This window comes from Mastigoproctus giganteus, chromosome 8 (assembly GCF_048544385.1).
Source record: "Mastigoproctus giganteus isolate SK-2022 chromosome 8, ASM4854438v1, whole genome shotgun sequence".
NCBI classification, from domain to species: domain Eukaryota; kingdom Metazoa; phylum Arthropoda; class Arachnida; order Uropygi; family Thelyphonidae; genus Mastigoproctus; species Mastigoproctus giganteus.
The window spans coordinates 162130116-162150574 of record NC_143582.1 but is presented as its reverse complement, the minus strand read 5'-3'; the positions used below and the strand labels follow the sequence as shown (position 1 = coordinate 162150574).

The 20459-nt window shown below is 37.6% G+C and overlaps 1 protein-coding gene across 1 annotated transcript in view; it reads left to right on the top strand.

Annotated features, from left to right (window-relative positions):
- Positions 1-20459, top strand: part of cutlet (chromosome transmission fidelity protein 18 homolog) — a 404162-nt gene that overhangs the window by 294439 nt on the left and 89264 nt on the right. Inside the window, exons 15-16 of the mRNA XM_090380385.1 lie at positions 5016-5186; positions 16701-16850. Coding sequence (XP_090236511.1) covers positions 5016-5186; positions 16701-16850 — 321 coding nt within the window. The remainder of the gene's footprint in view (positions 1-5015; positions 5187-16700; positions 16851-20459) is intronic.

Genomic DNA, 20459 nt, shown 5'->3' with positions numbered 1-20459 from the left:
GCAAATAATGCAAATAAAATAATGCTTATTGTTCAAGGTTTATGCCTCAGTGGATGTCAGATGAACTAATGAGACATATGGCAGAGAAGAAAAATGCATGGGATACATACAAATTAACACGTGACACAGAAGCCTATGATAGATACAAGTTGATCTGTAACCAAGTTACAAAGGAGGTTAGGCAGGTGAAGGCAGATTACGAGAAATCTTTGGCAAGGGATGCAAAGAAAAACAGCAAAGAGTTCTTTACTTATGTGGACTCTAGAAGGAAGGGGATGAATCAGATTGGTCCACTTGATATCGATGGGTCAACTGTTGATGATCCTGCTCAGGTAGCTAACAAACTGAATGAATATTTTGCATCGACATTCACACGTGAGGAGTTATTCAGCGAGGGGAATGCCAGAGGTGTATTCAACTCTGGCAGTAAGCTAGAGAATCTTGTAATAACTGAGAGTAAAGTGGAGGAGAAATTGTTGAAGATAAATACAAGAAAGGCATCTGGGGTGGATGGGATCTATCCAGTCATATTAAAGGAGGCAGCAAAGAAAGTAAGCAAACCATAATTATGAGAGCTTCCTTGGACTCAGGGGAAGTACCCATGGACTGGAGATGTGCAAATGTATCCCAAATTCACAAATGAGGGTCAAAGGCTGACACAAGTAATTATAGACCTGTTAGTTTAACTTCTGTTCCTGGAAAATTAATGGAGGCACTGGTTAAAGAAGCACTGCAGGATCATCTAGACAAGACTTCATTTATAGCTCAGACACAGCATGGTTTTGTTAAGGGGAAGTCTTGCCTGACCAATTTGATTGGATACTATGATGCAGTCACAAAAGCACTGGATGCAGGGAATAACTTTGATATTATATACTTGGATCTTAGAAAGGCTTTTGATACTGTTGCACATGGAAGACTGCTGCACAAATTGGAGCAGTGTGGCATTGGAGGCAAATTGCTGCTATGGATAAATGGGTGGTTGAGGGGGAGAAGACAGAGAGTGGTAATCAATGGACACTGCTCATCGTGGACTAATGCTATTAGTGGAGTCCCTCAGGGTTCAGTATTGGGTCCATTATTGTTTTCTGTATTTATAAATGATATTGATGATGGTATATCAAGCTTAATGTCCAAGTTTGTAGACGATACAAAGGTTGGCAGGATTGTCAAGGACACTACTGACACTATGCTACTGCAACAGGATCTGGAAAGGTTGAGGAACCTTTAATTTTCCAGGAACAGAAGTTAAACTAACAGGTCTATAATTACTTGTGTCGCCCTTTGACCCTCATTTGTGAATTTGGGATACATTTGCACATCTCCAGTCCATGGGTACTTCCCCTGAGTCCAAGGAAGCTCTCATAATTATGGTTTGCTTACTTCCTTTGCTGCCTCCTTTAATATGACTGGATAGATCCCATCCACCCCAGGTGCCTTTCTTGTATTTATCTTCAGATGGGCTGAGAGGTGGCAAATGAAGTTTAACATTGACAAATGTAAAGTACTACATATGGGAAACAGCAACCCCAGAGCAACGTATCAACTCTGTGGTGTACTACACTGACAGTGGTAGAGAATGAAAGGGACCTGGGGGTGGTTGTGCAGGCAGATATGAAGTTTTCTGAGCAGTGCAGATGGGCTGCAAGAGTAGCTCATGGTGTATTGTCGATGATATATAGAAATTTTTCTAGCAGGGATAAGGAGGTGATTATTCCCTTGTATAAGGCAATGGTCAGACCACACCTAGAGTACTGTATACAGGTCTGGAGGCCTCATTTCAAGAAGGATGTAGAGATGCTGGAACGAGTACAGAGAAGGGCAACAAGATTAGTGAATGGAACAAAGGGGTGCTCTTACGAAGAAAGGCTTAAGTTTTGCGAATTACAGTGTCTGGAGACTAGGCACCAGCGAGGTGATCTGATAGAGGTGTACAAAGCCTTGAATGGTTTGGGCATGCTCAATGCTGATGGGATTCTTCCTCTTGCTCAGAATAATCACCTGAGAGGGCATAAATTCAAATTGAGGAAAGATAGTTGTAGGATAGATGTGCTGCAGTTTGCCTTTAGCCAGCGGGTAGTTGATCAGTGGAACAGACTTCCATCTTTTGTTGTGGAAGTTGATAGCCTAAATAAATTTAAGGCTGAGCTGGACAAGTATCTGGAAAGAACAGAGGGGTGAAATGGGAGCGGTTTTTTTTTTTTTTTTTTTGGTTTTATTTTTGGCTGATGCTGCATAAGCTTGCTTTCTTGCAATGTATGCCTCTACTAATGATAATGTTAATATCTTATGGTGTATAGTAATACTTATAATACTGTCATGAATGAATGAACAATCTTTGAAATAAAATTTTCAATTGCAAATAGAAAAAATTGCTATACCATGCTGCTTACGTGAATTACAGTCATCTAAAAAATATCCATTGTTTGACCTTTGAGTGTGTTTAGTGAATGTTACCTAGTAACAACGTAAGAACTACAGGAATGAGAAAATTGTTGAGCTCTCAATTGTTGGTTATCAGATCCACTAGTCTTTTCATCATGAATGAATCACTGCTACAAAATAGATTTTATAAATTCTAAAACAACTGCATTGTACATTACAATGCAGTTGTTGTTTTAGAATTTATGTTCACCTCGTTGAAATAAAAGGAAGACTTTTGCAGCTTGTGTGACCAGTAATGGTAAAATATCTGAATTTTCTTTTCTGTTGATTAAGGCAGTGAGTTAAAAAAAAAAAAAAAAAAAAAGCATTAATTGTTTTAAATGTCAACGATAATGATATCATTAATATGATGGATAAAATGGAGAACAAAAAAATGAAGTAACTGTTTGCCAGATTTGCATATTTCATTATTTCATACAGTATATGAAAAGATATAGGTTATGTGTAAACAACAAAAGATTTTTCCATTTGAATAAGAATTTTGAGTTACAGAATTTTATTATTATTTTTTCATTAATTTGATTTTTATATTAAAGATTATATTTATTACAAATTTACAATTAATCTATCATAACACGGTACAGGGGGTCCTCGTTATCTGAGGATAATTGATTCCAGAAAATGTCACTTAAAACGCTGACCAAATTTTTGTAATGAGTATTATGTACAGGTAGTTCTCGACTTTACGAGTTAATTTGTTCCTAGCGTGCACTCATAATCGAAAATTCATAAAGTAGGAATTTATTTCCCATAGACAAGGTTAAAAATAGGGGTTAAGTTCTCAACAATGAAATTAGTTAGCTAATTAGTTTGTTTAAACAATGATTAATTTATCGAAAGAAATGAAAACATAGCCTGTAAATTCAAGCAAATTATAATAATAGAGAAATTATTTATGACTTACAAATGTTAAAGATTGTTTAGTCTTCATTATCGACTAAATGCGCACCTGTTGATCACTCATTATTGGCTCGGCAGTCATTGGAATGTTGCCCAAGGAGTTGTCTTCTTCAGAAATGTTTCTTGAGATGTTTGTTTCCAAGATAATCTTCTCTTTCAATTATAAAATTCACGATTGCATGCATAAGCATTTTTTATTGGCGCACACAAATTGCAACTAACACGATTCACGTGGAGTAACAAGTTTAAGAAGCTTAAAAAAAGAAATGAAGAGAAGATTCTGAAAATTTGTTTTTTATACGATTGAAGATTTCAGTAAAGGGGAAACACATTTTACCATAATGTGTTTCCGATTAATGTATGAGACCCCCCATACATTAATCGGATACTGGAGACCCCCCATACATTAATCTACACACTATGCAACATTTATGTTATAAATGTTGCATAAATCTACATTTATCATTTATATTTTATGATATAATACACCAAGTGGACAGAAATCATGGGTTACCTAAATAGTAATGGGTAGACCAATCTTTCGCCAGATAAGGGCAGTCACATGGCGAGGCATTGAGTCCACTAGTTCAGGAAAGCATTCCAGAGGTGTTTTCATCCATGCTTGCTGCACCATTGTCCATAATTCCATCGCATTCCTGGTGGAGGATCCAAAGCTCGATTGGACCTTTCCACAGCATCACAAAGATGCTCCACAGGGTTCATGTCTGGTGAATGGGGGAGACCATTCCATGGTGGTAAAATCTGTGGGTCTTTGAACCATGCTCTAGTCACCACAGCTCTGTGGGAGGCACATTGTCCTGCTGGAAGAGTCTATTGCCCTGTATGTGCACAACGACCATGAAGGGATGCGGATGATCTGCAGGGGTGGACACGTAACCTGGACTGTTCAGAGATGTGTCTAGATGTACCAGAGGTCCCAACATGTGCCAGTTGAACACACCTCAGACCATTACCAACCAGCCACCTGTCTAAACAATTCTTTGTTGACATGACGGGTGCATGGCTTCATGCGATTTCTGCCAGATACGCACCCTCCTGTTCGCTCAAAATAACTGGAAATGGGACTCATCCAACCAGGAGACCCATCTCCAATCATCCAAGGTTCAGTGCCGATGTTCTTTTCCCATTGAGGCATAGAGTTCTGTATCATGGTGTTGGCAAAGGGACTCTGGTGGGTTGGCAGCTCCCATAACCTAATGCAGCTGATGGCCTTGGCGGAGACATTTCTGGTACCTCCCTCGTTGAAGTTGGTGCTGATTTGTGCCACTCTCCGGTTGGCTGAAACAATGCGAGACATATATCAACGTCTGCATTCATCCACCACCTTTCTCCGCCCACAGCACTGTCCACAATGAGATGTTATTCTGAGAATGGTGTATTCCTGATACACTCTTGATACTGTCGAACAGGAATGGTGCAATTTCTGTACCACCTCTGCAGTGGAGTGACCCATGCGTCAGGCACCCACTATCATCCTTCTTTCAAAGTCAGTTAACTCACAACATTTATCCATACTGACATCGAATGAACATTTTGTTATAATGTGTTATTCTTATCCCCAACACTTCTGTTATTCTAAGTTCATAATGTGCAATTAATTGCTTAACATTTGCATTTTTCTAATGTGCTTTGATAAATATCTTTTCTAGCTGAAAAGGGGAATAGACTGGTTATGTTTTTCAGATATACTTGAACAAGAAATTTTTCATAGTCAGTTATATATCTTATTATCATATCAACCATATGCTGCTGTAGCATTCCATCTTTTATTTGCTTCTGCCTCACGACTGAAGATAATGTTTCCAAGTTCAAACTATGAAGTAAGTGTTTTATAGAGTATAAAGTTTTTATTCTGTTTAATATCAGTAGAAGAAATTATTATCCTTTATTAATGTTATTTGATTCAGATGTATTTGGAATTCATTAAAAAGCAACTTGAGCAAATACTGCAAGCTGAAAAACATTTAAGTATGGCATCTCATTGCTATGCCACATTTAGCGTTGTTTCACTAACTCCTGTTTTATTCCTATATCATTTTGTTCATGTACACTGAAGAGCCACTTTATTAGGTACACCTCTCTTCATGAATTGATAGAGTTGGCTGCACATGTATAATTCAATGCAAGAATGGGAAAGATTTAAGTGCTTTTGGAATGTGCCAATATCACTATCTCAGAAACCATTACCTGCTGGGGTTTTTGGGTATGACTGTGTCTCAGGTGTATCGAAATTGGTTCAGTAAACAAATAACATCTGGCCAATGGTGATCTTGCAGTTTGATCCTGCTTGTTAATGCATGAGGCCAATGGATGCTCACAAGTTTTTAGTGTTTTCCACCAACCATGGAATAAAACGAAAGACGAAAAACCCAAATTTTTAAAATATTTAATATTTACAATAAATGATTTACAAACAAAATATTACTGATAGTAATTTTAAAATAAAATAAAACAACTGTGATATACAGGATAATAATAAAATGCCGAATTTAAAATGCAATAAAATATACTGGGTTAAAAGCGCTAAAATACTAACTGAAGCTTTCAAAGGCTTCTGCCTTCTTTCTCAACAGTACACTGTTGAGAAAGAAGGCAGAAGTGTGCGATGCATGGTCATTCCAGATATTGTTCTGGGTTGGCCCATGTTGTATTGGGTAGACAACTCTTCAACAATGCTGCTCCTGTTTGCCTGTATGAGTCGTTGGACCTGGCGCTCACCTCTAACAATAATCTTTCGCTGACCTTTGAAATTTTGCCATTGGTCATTGTTTGACCATTTTTACGGCAGTCCTGGTACACTAACTATGGCGACTCTCGAACACCCCACCAGTTCAGCCGTTTGGGAAATCGAGGCACCAGCTCATAGAGCACCCACAATCTATCCTTTATCAAAGTCCGATAAATCCTTCCTTTTATCCATCACGCCCAGAATTTTACAACCTACTGAACCACTGACACCTTATCTATGCTACGTAGGTTGACTAACTGCGCACTTTCGTACCTCACATGGTCAACAGGTCGCATTCAGTTTTCATAGGAGTGGTCATAATTCAATGATCACTCAGTGTATATTAACTTGGATTTAACCATAGTGTCACTTATCTTTTACCCAATATGTAATTTAAGAGATTTGATAACCAATTTACCTCCTCTTATATGAAATCTAGTTCCATATTTTGGCTGGTGCAGCATAAGCCTCAGGCTTCCTTGCACCATATGGCTAATAATAATAATAATGGCAAATTTCCACACATCAATTCTACATCTGTCTTTCCTCAATTTGAATTTATGCCCCCTTAGGTTCGTAATCTGAACAAATGGAAGAATCCCATCAGAATTCAGCATGCTCAAACCATTCAAAGCCTTATATCCCTCAATCAGATCACTTCGCAGGTGCCTAGTTTCGAGCTGCTGCAATTTGCAGAACTTAAGCCTCTCTTGGTAAGAGGATCCCTTCATTCCCTTCACTAATCTTGTTGCCCTTCTCTGTACACGCTCAAGCAAATCTACATCCTTCCTAAAATGAAGCCTCCAGACCTGTACGCAGTAATCAAGGTCTGGCCTGACCATTGCGTTATACACAGGGACATCACCTCCTTTTCCCTCCTGCTAACAAAATTCCTGTATATCATTGACAAAACTCATGACCTGCCCTGGCAGCCTGTCTGCATTGCTCAGAAAATTTCATATCTTACTGAATAATTACCTCCAGGTCTTCTTCATTTTTTACCACCTTAAGTGTAGTACCACACAGTTGGTACGTTTCTCTGGGGTTACTTCTACTCATATGCAGTACTTTGCATTTGTCAAGGTTAAACTTCAGTTGCCACTTCTTAGCCCATCTGCCCAAATTATCTAGATCCTGTTGCAGTAGCACACTGCCATTACTGTCATTAACAACCCTGCCAACCTTTGTATTATCTGCAAACTTCGACACTAAGCCTGATATACCTTCATCAATATCATCGATAACTGTACAAACCAACAGTGGACCCAAGACCGAACCCTGTGGAACTCCACTAATAACATTAGTCCATAAAGAGCAGCACCCATTGATTACTACCTTTTATCCATTGTAGCCACTTACCCTTAATACCATTCTGCTCCAATTTGTACAGTAATTTTCCATGCGCAACAGTGTCAAAAGGGTTTCCTGAAATCCAAGTATATGATATCAAAATTATTTTTTGCATTCACTTGCTTTGTAACCACATCATAATATCCAATCAAATTTGTCAGACATGACTCTCCCTTAACAAACCCATGCTGTGTCTGAATTATTGCTTCAGTCTTGTCCAGATGATCCTGCAATGCATCTTTAACCAGTGACTCCATTATTTTACCCAGAATAGAAGTTAAACTAAGTGGTCTGTAATTACTCGTGTCACCCTTCATCCACCTTCGTGAATTGGGGATACATTTGCACGTCTCCAGTCCGTGGGGACCTCCCCTGAGTCGAAGGATGCTCTCATAATTATGGCTAAGGGTTTGCTTAGTTGCTTTGCCGCCTCCTTTAATATAACTGGAAAAATCCCATCCACCCCAGGTGCCTTTCTTACATTTAACTTCAACAATTTCTCTTCCACTTTGCTCTCAGTTATTACTGAATCATTAAGCACTCTGCTACAATTTGATAACCTTCTGGCATTTTCAATCCTTAATAACTCCCTATGTGTGAATGTAGATTCAAAATACTCATTCAGTTTGTTTGCTATCTGAACAGGATCATCAACACTCGAACCATCGATATCAAGTGGACCAATCAGATTCATCCCCTTCCTTTTAGAGTTTATATCAGTAAAGAAATCCTTGCTGTTTTTCTTAACATCCTTTGCCAAGGATTTCTCGTAATCTGCCTTTGCCTGCCTAACCTCCTTTGTGACTTGATTACAGACTAGCTTATATCTGCCATAGTATTCTGTGTCGCCTGATAATTTATATGCATCCCATGCATTTTTCTTCTCTGCCACGAGTCTCATTAGTTCATTTGACAACCATTTATGTCTAAACCTTGAATAATATTTCTTAATAGGTATGAAACTTTTAGTAGCTTCCACAATTAATTCCTTGATTGGTTCCCACTTAGAATTTGCTGTTTCTAACATCATCAGTTGATCCCACTGTACAGAATTTTAAAACTGTCTGAAATGTTCTGAAGTACCTACTCCCTTTTGAGCTGGACAGCAAGCACACACTCTATTAGGCAATGACCATTTCTTGGTGGTTTGTTAATTTAGCAATAATACACTACCTTCTGCTAGAAAATAAATTTGAGCAAGGAAACTGAAATTTTTATAGACAATTGGTAGTTTTAGACATCTTTTGCTGTTTAGTGGTGGTCCCGTAGAGGAAGTAGTAGATTACCAAGGAGATATTGTGCTGACCGACTGTTATAATTATGGTATCACTAGCAGATCTACTTTTTAAATTAGATTTTTAAAAATTATTTATCTATACATTAAAAAAGTTTTCCTCCTAGTGATATTTATTCACGTTCTCCAACCTCGTGCACGTGATTCACTGTCTAACATTTGATGTTCCATTATAATGTTATTTGTATATTAATGAATATTGTATATTTGTAAATATTGTAGTTTAGTATTTTGTAATTATTTTAAATATTTGTATAGTTCGTAAATATTCCAATTAAATATTTCAGTCCTGCTCTTTTGGATGCAACAATATTCCTCATGTATTATGGAACCCAAAGAAAAAGGCCTTTTCCTTAGTGACCTATGTAAACGCAGGTAAATAAGGTTCTCACTTGCGCAGGCGCAAGTGAGAACGGAGTAATAAGTTACATAGCTTTAAAAATAGGAATGAAGAGAAGATTCTGAAAATTAATTTTTTTATATGATTGAAGATTTCATGGAAGTGTAAACACATTTCACCATAATAACACACAGAATTCCAGCTGTCGGTATTTTATTGCAAATTCAATAAGATCGAGTTTACTATCCGTCTATGATAGATTGCACTAACAGAAAAGCCCAATAAACAGGTGACTGCTAATTGTTTTTATTGTTTAATGGTTGTGACCTCCAGAAATCCGACGGAACCACGTGGTATGGTCGGAGACAATCGTAGGGTAATCTCCAGTGCTGCAGTCTCCTGCCCCGATTAAACGGCATGTTGTCCCAATTAAGCGAAGGAACCCTGGCGATTTTCTCGATTGGTTCTGTTTTTTAAGATTTGCCCCAAATAAACGGCTGCCCGATTAACCGGTGGCCCAAATAACCAGAATCCACTGTAATTAAATTTTCAAATGATTTCAATAAAGTTTATTTGAAATTACAATGAAAATTGTTTACATTGTTTAAAATTAATATTGGGTGTGAACCCACATTTTTGAATATAAACACTGAAAGACATTCATTCCATTGATGTAGAAGTATTGGACATTATCTTACAGTTTGTCATTCCAGTTCTGTTCCACTTGAGCTCCCATGAGGGACTATAAATGCAGGTAGTGTTTGGAAGTAAGGCAGCTTCTCATCATGTCCCATACATGCTCAATTGGATTCACATCTTGAATAGCCAATTTGCATGCATGTAGATAGATAACATTCTGTTGGAACATCGCATTATTATCCATATTTACCAAAAACAGATCACTGCTGAGTTTATGACATTTTCAACATAACAATGGACTGTCATATGTGATGGTTCCCCAAACTGTTACTCATACTGAGATTGAAATTGTTCTAATCACTAAATCTCTAATCTCTAATCACTAAACATTACTGAATGCCTTTCCGGCCTCCAATTGACCCATACACAACACCACTGAAGATGTTCACGATGAGAGGCAAACAGTTCGATTGGTCTTAGATATGTATGCAGCAGATTGTGAACCATGAACATGTGGGGCACAACAACATTCATTATCTGGGCAGAAGTGACTGACCTGTTCACCAAAAGACATGCATTAGACAAGCCAGCCCTTGTGCCTGGTCTCTAAATGACACATCTGCCTTCCTCTTCCCATAGTGTCCAATATCAATAAATTGTAGACGCCTCTCATCCAACTTGTTCAGCAATATCGATAACAATACAACCCTCAAATATCTTTCAAAGGCAGTCATTGGATATACAGAGCAATGTAGGAATTGTAGAAATACGATACATTTTAATTAAAAACTTTTTTAAAAATTTATAATTTTTTTATATATATATATATATAAACAGTCATTTGAATCTATAATTTGTTCAAAACCAGTGTTGTATCTCCTTCAATAACCTTAAATATTCTTTTACTGGCATGGTATGCAGGAATATCAAAAAATAGAAATTGATGAAAATAATGAGCACTTCAACCTGCATGGACTGTAATCTGCCTTTAATTTCTTAAAGAGTTACAGATTATTCTCAGATGTTTTGTGGTACTTTCCATATCACTTCTTCAGTAACTGTAAAGACAGCAGAACTGATAAATTATGGTGACTTCATTTACATGAAGAGAGCCTTGTCAATCAATTCGGCGCTGGAGGAAATGTGCAAGGCTCAAGGGATAAAATTTTTTTCAGCCTGGTCTGTGCTTGTTAACTGGAGAGACTGCTTCTACAGGGATGGGATACACTTAAATAGAAAGGGTGCAAGGATATTTGCTGATGCTATCGAAGCAGTGTTAGGTGGGTCGGAAAACTGCTAGCTTGAGGGTATACAAGGACTAATAGATTAACAGTAGCCACTGTCAGAGGTGAAGGTAATTCTTGCACTACTTCTATTAGAATAAGCAGCGGCATGGAGCGAGGGGTGTTGGGGGTTTCACGGACTGATGGCAGTCATCGTGAAACAGGTGGGTATATGGGATGTGTTAGGGTAACTAATAATAAGAATAGGTACATGTATACTTGCATGTATACCAATGCTAGAAGTATAGTAAATAAATTTGATGAATTTGAGGTGTTGGTCAAGACATCAAAGGCGGATATTGTTGGGATAGCAGAGACATGGTGTCACACAGATATAAGGAATGCAGAACTGGAATTTGCGGAGTACAGTGTATACAGAAAGGATAGCAAGGGAGGAGGTGTTATGCTGTTAATTAAGAAAAACATAAAATCAAAAGAAGTTCATCCATTTGATATAGATGAACAGTGCAGTGTTGAGTCAGTTTGGTGTGACATAAGCACTGCGAAAGCGAAAATAAGAGTAGGAGTGTGTTATAAGCTTAATGACTCGAATCAGTACAATGAACAATTGTACAGAGAAATAGAGTGGGCTAGTATATCAGAATGTCTTATAATGGGGGATTTTAACTTCCCAGATATTGACTGGAACTTATGGATTGGTCACTAACACACTAGTAAGACTTTTGTGGATTTATTGGATGATTGTTTTCTGCAGCAGCATGTTCGAGAGGCAACCAGAGAGGGTAATACTCTTGATCTGGTTATCAGCAGTGATCATTTGTGTATTAAGAATTTGCGGATAAAGGAACCACTAGGTGGCAGTGATCACAGTGTACTGATGTGGAATTTACTTAAAGATATAATTACCATCAGGGGTAAAGGAAAAGGTTTTTGCTTCCGTAAAAGTGAGTACAGTGGTCTCAGACAGTTTTTAAATTCTGTACAGTGGGATCAACTGATGATGTTACCAACAGTAAATTCTAAGTGGGAAGCATTCAAGGAATTAATTGTGGATGCTACTAAAAGTTTCATACCTATTAAGAAATATTGTTCAAGGTTTAGGCCTAAATGGTTATCAAATGAACTAATGAGACTCGTGACAGAGAAGAAAAATGCATGGGATGCATATAAGCTAGTCTGTAATCAGGTCACAAAGGAGGTTAGGCAGGCAAAGGCAGATTACGAGAAATCTTTGGCAAAAGATGCTAAGAAAAACAGCAAGGATTTCTTTACTTATGTAAACTCTAAAAGGAAGGGGATGAATCTGATTGGTCCACTTGATATCGATGGTTTGATTGTTGATGATCCTGCTCAGATAGCAAACAAACTGAATGAGTATTTTGCATCTGCATTCACACATGAGGAGTTATTAAGGTTTGTAAATGGCAGAAGGTTATCAAATTGTAGCAGGGTGCTTAATGATTTTGTAATAACGGAGAGCAAAGTGGAGGAGAAATTGTTGAAGTTAAACGTAAGAAAGGCACCTGGGGTGGATGGGATCTATCCAGTTATATTAAAGGAGGCGGCAAAGCAACTAAGCAAACCCTTAGCCATAATTATGAGAGCATCCTTGGACTCAAGGGAGGTCCCCCATGGACTGGAGATGTGCAAATATATCCCCAATTCACAAAGGGGGATCAAAGAGTGCACGAGTAATTACAGACCAGTTAGTTTAACTTCTGTTCCGGGTAAAATAATGGAGTCACTGGTTAAAGATGCATTGCAGTATCATTTAGACAAGACTGCAGCAATAATTCACACACAGCATTGGTTTGTTAAGGGAAAGTCTTGTCTGACAAATTTGATAGGATATTATGATATGGTTACAAAGGAACTGGATACAAAAAATAATTTTGATATCATATATTTGGATTTCAGGAAAGCTTTCGACACTGTTGCGCATGGAAGACTATTGTACAAATTGGAGCAGAATGGTATTAAGGGTAAGTTGCTATAATGGATAAAAAGGATGGTTGAGTGGGAGAAGACAAAGGGTGGTAATTAATGGGTGCTGCTCTTTGTAGACTAATGTTGGTAGTGGAGTCCCACAGGGTTCGGTCTTGGGACCTCTGTTGTTTTGTATATTTATCAATGATATTGATGAAGGTATATCAGGCTTAGTGTCGAAGTTTGCAGATGATATAAAGGTTGGTAGGGTTGTTAATGACAGTAATGGCAGTGTGCTACTAAACAGGATCTTGATAATTTGGGCTAAGAAGTGGCAACTGAAGTTTAACCTTGACAAATGTAAAATACTGCATATGGGTAGAGGTAACCCCAGAGAAACGTACCAACTGTGTGGTACTACACTTAAGGTGGTAGAAAATGAAAAAGACCTGGGAGTAATTGTGCAGTCAGATATGAAGTTTTCTGAGCAATGCAGACAGGCTGCCAATGCAGGTCATGGGGTTTTGTCAATGATATATAGAAATTTTGCTGGCAGGGAAAAGGAGGTGATTGTCCCTCTGTATAAGGGAATGGTCAGGCCACGCCTTGAGTACTGTGTACAGGTCTGGAGGCCTCATTTTAGGAAGGATGTAGATTTGCTTGAGCGTGTACAGAGAAAGGCAACAAGATTGGAGACGGGAATGAAGGGATCCTCTTACCAAGAGAGGCTTAAGTTCTGCAAATTGCAGTGGCTGGAGACTAGGCACCTGCGCGGTGATCTGATTGAGGTGTATAAGGCCTTGAATGGGTTGAACACTCTGAATTCTGATGGGATCCTTTCACTTGTTCAGATTGCGAACCTAAGGGGGCATAAATTCAAATTAAGAAAAGACAGATGTAGAATAGATGTGTGGAAATTTGCCTTTAGCCAGCAGGTGGTTAATTGCTGGAACAAACTTCCATCTGTTGTTGTGAAAGTTGATAGGTTAAATAAATTTAAGGAGGAACTGGACAGGCATTTGGAGGGAATGGTGGTTTTTTTTTTTTTTTTTTGGTTTTTTTTTTTTGGCTGATGCTGCATAAGCTCATCAACTTGCTTTCTTGCATCACATGCCACTACTACTAAATAGAGTTGTTAATTTTGTCTACACATTTCTTACTTGTTACTATTTAGTCTTTAGTACATATATGCATAAAAGAATATGAATTAGTCAACAGACAGCTAAATCTGGTAAAGAATTAATTTTAGTAATTTTAATAATTTAATCAGTTAATTTAGTTAATGAGATTAAAATGAATATTAAAACTTAAGTAATAGATTGCCACGAACACTTACATTCCTGTAATGCTGCCCTTACGACACCATCAGTCTCACATACCAAGACAGTGGGTTACAATTAATTATATGTTCTGTACTGTACTGTACTATACTGTACTGTACTTTCAAACTAAGGATTTTTTGAATCAGGTTAAGATCTCCTGGGAAAAAGGCTACTTGAGGATATTGAGAAGAGAGAGAGAGATCTGTTTGATGGCTAATCTTTGTGAGCATCTTAATTGTGCAGCCGGGTTCAAGATTACATTGGAAAGAGGGGGGTTCTTTTTTCAAGGTATAATTATCAGGGTTTTTATCAGGGGCGAAGTTGGGGAGGGAGTTTTTACCATTTTAATGGTGTTAGTTGTAAATCTGATGTAGAACTCATATTTCTTGGCTGTTGTTTTGATTTGTTCCCTAATTTGGGGGACATGTACTCTTTTTCTTTTTCTGGTTCTTTATCAGATGAGTGTATGTTGAAATATCTCCCTTTTGTTGGTTTAATTGTTTTCATTATCAGTTTTTGTAGATATCTATTATTTCTAAATATTTGGGAAATTCTGTTGATTTCTTTTTTGAGTGCTTGATTTGATCTCTGCATCACTGGGGAACTCTAAAATCGAAACTTTTAAGGAGCCTATTTTTGTGTTTGTGGGGTGATTGAAGTTAAACTTTATAATAGATCCAGTGTCTGCTAGTTTCTTGTATATTTCTATCAGGAGAGAGATATATTTCTTTAAAAAGAGATCCAGGAATGGTGTACTGTTTTTCTCCTCTATATTTTAAATTTTATATGTGGATATAAAGTATTTAAATACTTGTGAAAGTTTTTTAATTCTTCTAATCCATATGGCAAAATTGTTGTTGTTATTTGGTTTTTAGGAGCATTAGCAACTAAGGCCATATTGCTCCGGGGATGTGCGGTGGTCATTCCCTGACCTTTCCGCATCCTCCGTATTTGGTGGTGACGGGCTCGAACCCCGGTCTAATCAAGAAGCGTGTGCTACACACTGGTGCTCCTTCCCACCTGGCTACGGAGGCGCCACGACAAAATTGTTAGAAGGTCATTAACATAGCTGTATTCTATTATAATTGTAAACCTTGGTATATGAGGATGATGATGTCATAAGGACAACATTACAGGAATTTGTAAATATCTGCAGCTGTCTGTTTGCTTAAATTTAATTTTATTTAATTTTATTAAATTTTAATCTTATTAACTGATTTTAAAATTATTTAAACAGTCAAAATTAATCTTTACCAGATGTTTACTAATAGCTGTCTGTTGACTAATTCATGTTCTATTATGCATTGAGTGCTAAAGGCTAAATGAAATGTAAAATCAAATTAACAACTCTATGTAAATGAAGTCTTTTTTTTATGTAAATGATTTTTTTCTGTCTTTATGGTCACTGAAACATGTGAGAATAATTTTTAACTTTTTAAGAAATTAAAGGCAGATTACACTCCATGCAGGTTGAAGTGATCATTATTTCACTAATTAATAGGAAACCGGGGTTCGGTGCTGGGCCCATTGTTGTTTTGTGTGTTCATCAGTGATATTGATGAAGGTTTATCAGGAATTATGTCCAAGTTTACAGATGATACAAAGGTTGGCAGGGTTGTTAATGACAGTAAAGACAGTATGCTACTCCATCTAGATCTAAATAAGTTGGGCAAATTGAAGTGGCAACTGAAGTTTAACATTGACAAATGCAAAGTATTGCATATGGGTAGCAATAACTGAAGAGAAATGTACCAACTGTGTGGTACTACACTCAGGGAAGTGGAAAGTGAAAAAGACCTAGGGGTAATTGTGCAGTCAAATATGAAGTTCGCTGAGCAGTGCAGATGGGCTGCCAGGGCAGATCGTGGAGTCTTGTCAATGGAATAGGAATTTTGTTAGCAGGGACAGGAAGGTGATTATCCCATTGTACAAGGCAATGGTCAGGCCACACTTAGAGTACTGTGTATAGGTCTGGAGGCCTCATTTTAGGAAGGAGGTAGAGTTGCTAGAACAAAGTACAAAGAAGGGCAACAAAATTGGTGAGGGGAACAAAGGAGTGCTCTCACCAAGAAAGGCTTAAGTTCTGCAAATTGCAGTGCCTGGGGAGTAGGCACCTGCAAGGTGATCTGACTGAGGTGTATGAGGCCTTGAATGGGTTGAGAAAGCTGAATGCTGATGGGATTCTTCGTCTTGCTCAGATTAAGAATCTGAGGGGGCATAGATTCAAATTGAGGAAAGACAATTGTAGAATAGATGTGCAGAAATTTGCCTTTAGCCAGTGGGTGGTTGATTGGTGGAACAGACTTTGAGCTGGACAGGCATTTGGAATAAATGGGAGAGGGGTGATGCTGCATAAGCTTGCTTTCGTGCATCAGTAATTTATTAATATTTTTGAAATTTGATATTTTGCTGTTGAAATTTAATAAGGAGAATTAGCTGTTTCATTGAATTAGCTTTATTTTATATAAAAGTAGTTTATTTTATCTTCCAGTATAAAATTAAGAAAAAGAATATGACCAACATCATGGACTCCATAGCTAAAGAAATGATTGCACCTGTGAAAAAATTCATTAATTCATCATCTTCTACATTAGACCTTATGCCTTATCTTATTCACATAATTAAACCTTCTCTTCGGCCAGTAAGTTTGTTTGTTTTTTAACTTGCTTGTATTCACATTTAAAAAGATCAGATTAATTCTTCATATTTTAGGTATAAATTTGCTACAGGATGGTTATAATTAAAGCATGCCATTTTGGATTAAAAGTTTGAAACATTAAAAAAAAAAAAAAAAAAAAAAATGAAACATAAAATTTTAATTTAGTGAAATTTTAACCCACACATTTTCAATGGCACTCTAAGTTTTATTACTAATGGTTATTAATTGTAATATCCCCCAAACAATTCAACTGGTTACAGGAATGTTTCTAGAGCAGAAGAATAGAATTCATAAAAATTCAAGGCTTCTTTCATTATATTTCCTTATCTGCTCTTTTTAGGTCATTTTCCATTTTAGCATTTTTTAAAAATTCCCTCTGGAGGGAATAACTAACTACATATCATCTAATATTATTTATTTTTATTTTCATTTTTGATGAAAAGGTACAAATATATATTTATATATAAGAGAGAGAGAGAGAGAATTTATTTGAATATATCTTTGTCATAGAGGGAACTACTTATATATGATCCAGTATAACTGCCATCAGGTTAAAGTTTTGATCCAAGTATACATTAAATTGGACTATTTAAATTACATAAACCAAACTGTCCTATATTAATTGTAAACAATTTATTTTATTAGCAATTTACAACATTATAATACAAGGAAATACCGAAACTGAAGAATAGCGATGGTGTACTTATAAATAGCAGAGAAGGCATAATTCAAATAGTAGAAAACTACTATAAAGAATTATATAAGGAGTGAGGGAATAATGCCAGCAGTAGGGAAGATGGATCACAAATTAGCAACACATATGATATATGTCATAACCTTCCTAATGAGGGGGATACAAGGACTAATAGATTAACAGTAGCCACTGGCAGAGGTGAAAGTGATTTTTGCACTGCTTCTATTGGAATGAGCAGCAGCCTGGAAAACAAAATTCAGGATATTTCAGAGACTGCTGGAAGTCATTGCGGTACAAGTAAACACATGGGTTGTGTTAGGGTAGCTAAGAATAGGAACAGGTGCATGTATACTTGCGTGCACACCAATGGAGGAGTTTGGTAAATAAATTTGATGAATTTGAGGTATTGCTCAAAACATCAAAGGCAGATATTGTTGGGATATCAGAGACGTGGTGTCACACAGATATAAGGAATGCAGAACTGGAATTTGGGGAGTAAAATGTGTACAGAAAGGATAGACAGGATAGGAAGGGAGGAGGGGTTATGCTATTAGTTAAGAAACACATAAAATCCAAGGAAGTGAAGCCAGTTGACATCGCTGGACAGTGCAGTGCAGTGTCGAGTCAGTTTGGTGCGACATAAGCATTGGGAGATCAAAATTGAGAGTAGGAGTGTGCTATAGGCCTAATGACTCTGATGAGTATAATAAGAAACTGTGCAGGGAAATAGAGTGGGCCAGTAAATCAGAGAGTATTATAAAGGAGGGGATTTTAATTTCCCAGATATTGACTGGAATTTGTGGGTTGGTCACTCACACTAGCAAGGCTTTTGTGGATTTATTGGATGATTGTTTTCTACATCAGCATGTTCGGGAGGCAACTAGAGGGAGTAATACTCTTGATCTGATTATTAGTAGTGATTCTTCGTGCATTAAGAATCTGCAGATAAAGGAACCACTAGGTGGCAGTGATCACAGTGTGCTGAAGTGGGATTTACTCAAAGAGATAACTACCATCAGGGGTAAACGGAAGGGTTTTTTCTTTCGTAAAGGCAACTACGATGGTCTGAGACAGTATTTAAATTCTATACAGTAGGACTAACTGATGATGTTACCAACAGCAAATTCAAAATGGGAAGCATTCAAAGAACTTATATTGGAAGCTACTAGGCTTTACATACCAAATAAGAAATATTGTTCAAGGTTTAGGCCTAAATGGATGTCAGATGAACTAATGAGACATATGGCAGAGAAGAAAAATGCATGGGATACATATAAATTAATGGGTGACATGGAAGCCTATGATAGATATAAGCTGGTCTGTAACCAAGTCACAAAGGAGATTAGGTAGGCAAAGGCAGATTATGGGAAATCCTTGGCAAAGGATGCAAAGAAAAACAGAAAAGAGTTCTTTACCTATGTAAACTCTAGAAGGAAAGGGATGAATCAGATTGTTCCACTGGATATTGATGGTTCAACAGTTGAGGATCCTGCTCAAATGGCTAACAAACTAAACGAGTATTTTGCCTCTACATTCACACATGAGGAGTTATTCAGGAAGGGGATTGCCAGAGGTGAAGTAAACTCTGACAGTGAGCTAGATGATTTTGTAATAATTGAGAGGAAAGTGGAGGAGAAATTGTTGAGGATAAACATAAAAAAGGCACCTGGGGTGGATGGGATCTATCCAGTTATATTAAAGGAGGCAGCAAAGGAAGTAAGCAAACCCTTTGCCATAATTATGAGAGCTTCTTTGGACTCAGGGGAGGTACCCATAGACTGGAAATGTGCAAATGTCACCCCAATTCACAAAGGAGGATCAAAGGCTGACACAATAATGACAAGTAATTATAGACCTGTGAGTTGAACTTCTGTTCCAGGAAAATTAATGGAGGCACTGATTAAAGAAGCACTGCAGGATTATCTAGACAAGACTTCAGTTGTATCTCGGACACAGCATGGTTTTGTTAAGGGAAAGTCTTGTCTGACCAGTTTGATTGGATACTGTGATGCAGTCACAAAAGAACTGGATGCAGGGAATAACTTTGATATTATATATTTGGATCTTAGAAAGGCTTTTGATACTGTTGCACATGGAAGGCTGCTGCACAAATTGGAGCAGTGTGGCATTGGAAGCAAATTACTGCTATGGATAAAGGGATGGTTGGGGGGCGGGGAGAAGACAGAGAGTGGTAATCAATGGACACTGCTCATCGTGGACTAATAGTGTTATTAGTGGAGTCCCTCAGGGTTCAGTGTTGGGTCCATTATTTTTTTCTGTATTTATAAATGATATTGATGATGGTATATCAAGCTTAATGTCCAAGTTTGCAGATGCAGGGTTTTTAAGGACACTTCTGACGCTATGCTGCTGACAGGATCTGTAAAGGTTGAGCAGATGGGCTGAGAGGTGGCAAATGAAGTTTAACATTGACAAATGTAAAGTACTACACATGGGAAACAGCAACCTCAGAGCAACGTATCAACTCTGCGGTACTACACTGACAGTGGTAGAGAATGAAAAGGCCTGGGGGTAATTGTGCAGGCAGATATGAAGTTCTTTGAGCAGTGCAGACGGGCTGCAAGAGTAGCTCATGGTGTCTTGTTAATGATATACAGGAATTTTTCTAGCAAGGATAAGATAATTATTCCCTTGTATAAGCAATGGTCAGGCCACACCTTGAGTACTGTATACAGGGCTGGAGGCCTCATTACAAGAAGGATATAGAGCTGCTGGAACGAGTACAGAGAAGGCAACAAGATTAGTGAATGAAACGAAGGGTTGCTCTTACGAAGAAAGGCTTAAGTTTTGCAAATTACAGTGTCTGGAGACTAGGCACCTGCGAGGTGATCTGATAGATGTGTATAAATCCTTGAATGGTTTGAGCATGCTCAATG